This window comes from Pyxicephalus adspersus, chromosome 2 (assembly GCF_032062135.1).
Source record: "Pyxicephalus adspersus chromosome 2, UCB_Pads_2.0, whole genome shotgun sequence".
Classification (NCBI taxonomy): domain Eukaryota; kingdom Metazoa; phylum Chordata; class Amphibia; order Anura; family Pyxicephalidae; genus Pyxicephalus; species Pyxicephalus adspersus.
Genome location: NC_092859.1, coordinates 149,041,413 through 149,043,261, shown reverse-complemented (window position 1 = coordinate 149,043,261; position 1,849 = coordinate 149,041,413). Strand labels below are relative to the sequence as shown.

The 1,849-nt window shown below is 35.6% G+C and overlaps 1 protein-coding gene across 1 annotated transcript in view; it reads left to right on the top strand.

The window, feature by feature from the left end:
• RCCD1 (RCC1 domain containing 1) overlaps positions 1 to 1,829 on the top strand; it is a gene marked incomplete in the record, with an annotated part of 11,385 nt that extends 9,556 nt beyond the window's left edge. The window contains 1 exon segment of the mRNA XM_072402750.1: positions 1,665 to 1,829. Within this exon segment, the coding sequence (XP_072258851.1) occupies positions 1,665 to 1,807 (143 nt within the window).
• Positions 1,830 to 1,849: the final 20 nt, after the last annotated feature.

Below are 1,849 nucleotides of genomic sequence, written 5' to 3'. Positions count from 1 at the left end.
AAGTTAAAATGATAACATCACACAAAATCAACCAGAAGCAAACAGTCCCTCTGGATGCAAAACAACTCAGAAACTATACATATTATATAGTATAAATACTGTATATACTTGAATATAAACCGAGGTACCTACTTTTACCTAAAAAAAAAAGCATGAAAAAAATGCATTGACCAAAGTATAAACCTAGGGCGCAAAATGCAGCCATCCATGCTAACATTCAAAACTTTAATCAACAGAAATGACAATAAAATGAACAAAATACATTTGTGATGTGTTATTTTGGTAACATTTATTTAAAAGGGGGAAAATTAAAATCACATGGACTTAGCCTGTTTATTCTTTTCCCATTTTTTACAAATTAAAGTATTATTTAATCTCCTTGATTGTAAACTTTTCTGGGCAGGGTCCTCTCCTCTTTTTGAGTCACTGTCTGTATCTGTCATTTGCAACCCCTATTTAATGGTGCTATATAATTGGTGCTATATAAATCCTGTTTAACAGTAATAATAATAATAATAATCTTGAGTTTTTTATGACCGTCAATCACTTTCGAATTATCTTTTGTGTATTATTGTTGGCTACCAGTAGATGGCGCTTTGTCTTTGTTCTCTGTGTTACAGAGTCTGGCTTTAGATGGCAAGAGTTTGTTATACACTTTACATGGTAAGACAGCGCCATCTAGTAGTCAGAATATTAGCCAAAATTATTTTCCTATTGGAATTTCCAGGGGAAAAAAGTATTGGTTTATACTCAAGTCTATACTGTAATTCACAGAATTCAAGAAACTACAAAAGCACAGCATGGATGTAATATAATAGAAATTCAACACAGCCCTGTATGTTCCTCTAAAATCACAACAATCCCAGCTTCTACTAAGAGCTTGTCCCTACACTTGTCCCTATTTCTGGCAAAACACTAGAGGGCAGCAGAACGCTTGCAATCACAGCTTCTGTCTTTATATAGCTCCACACTCTGATCTCTCCCATATTATTCCTAAATTCTATAATTACTAAACCTACACACAAAAAAAATGTCCTTTAGCTGTCTTATATAAAGGGATGACCTATGTCTTTGGCTGACCCTTAGACAAATTAAATGAGATCTAAAGTCCCAGTCCTCACATTAATAAAGAGTAACAAGCAAATACCAATCACACATGAATAATATTAATTTTATTTGAAAAACTTGATCTACGGAGATCAATCTGTGTAGGGGCTGCAGGCGGCGTTTACTCTTTCTATCAGAACACTAGAGGGCAGCAAAGTGGTTGCAATTTCAGCTTCTAAAAGAAAACTTAATGATTCCTTACTTTGTGTAACATGGAACGGCTTGTAGTCTCAGCTCTGTATAGCACAATAGGGTGGCTACAACTGAAGACATTCTGAATGGAGCATTACTTGTAGCCACAGACAGTAAGGATATGCAGGCCTCTGCAAAGGATGGAGGGGATTTATGGGAACTAAGGTAATACATAAAAGAAGAATAGACAGTATTGCTAAGGCATAAAACATACTGTATATTATTGGTTTTTGCAAATCTCGTCTGCCCATCATCATTCACTTCAGATTCATTTTAATACAAATCAGTATGGTACTTAGGGAATGTATCGCAGACCATGGCTGCTTTGTAAATGTGCATATAACAGCTTACCTTTTAATTTGCAGGGAGACACGGCCAACTTGGCCACGGGGATATGAAGAGTTCGGATCATCCCAGACATGTGGACTTTTTTCCCCAGAAAAAGTTGTGTGTCATTGATGTGATTTGTAGACATTGGAATACTTTTGTGTTGTGCCAGGAAACTTAATAAAATAATCGGAGATAATCACTGAGGACTTTTTCTGGTATG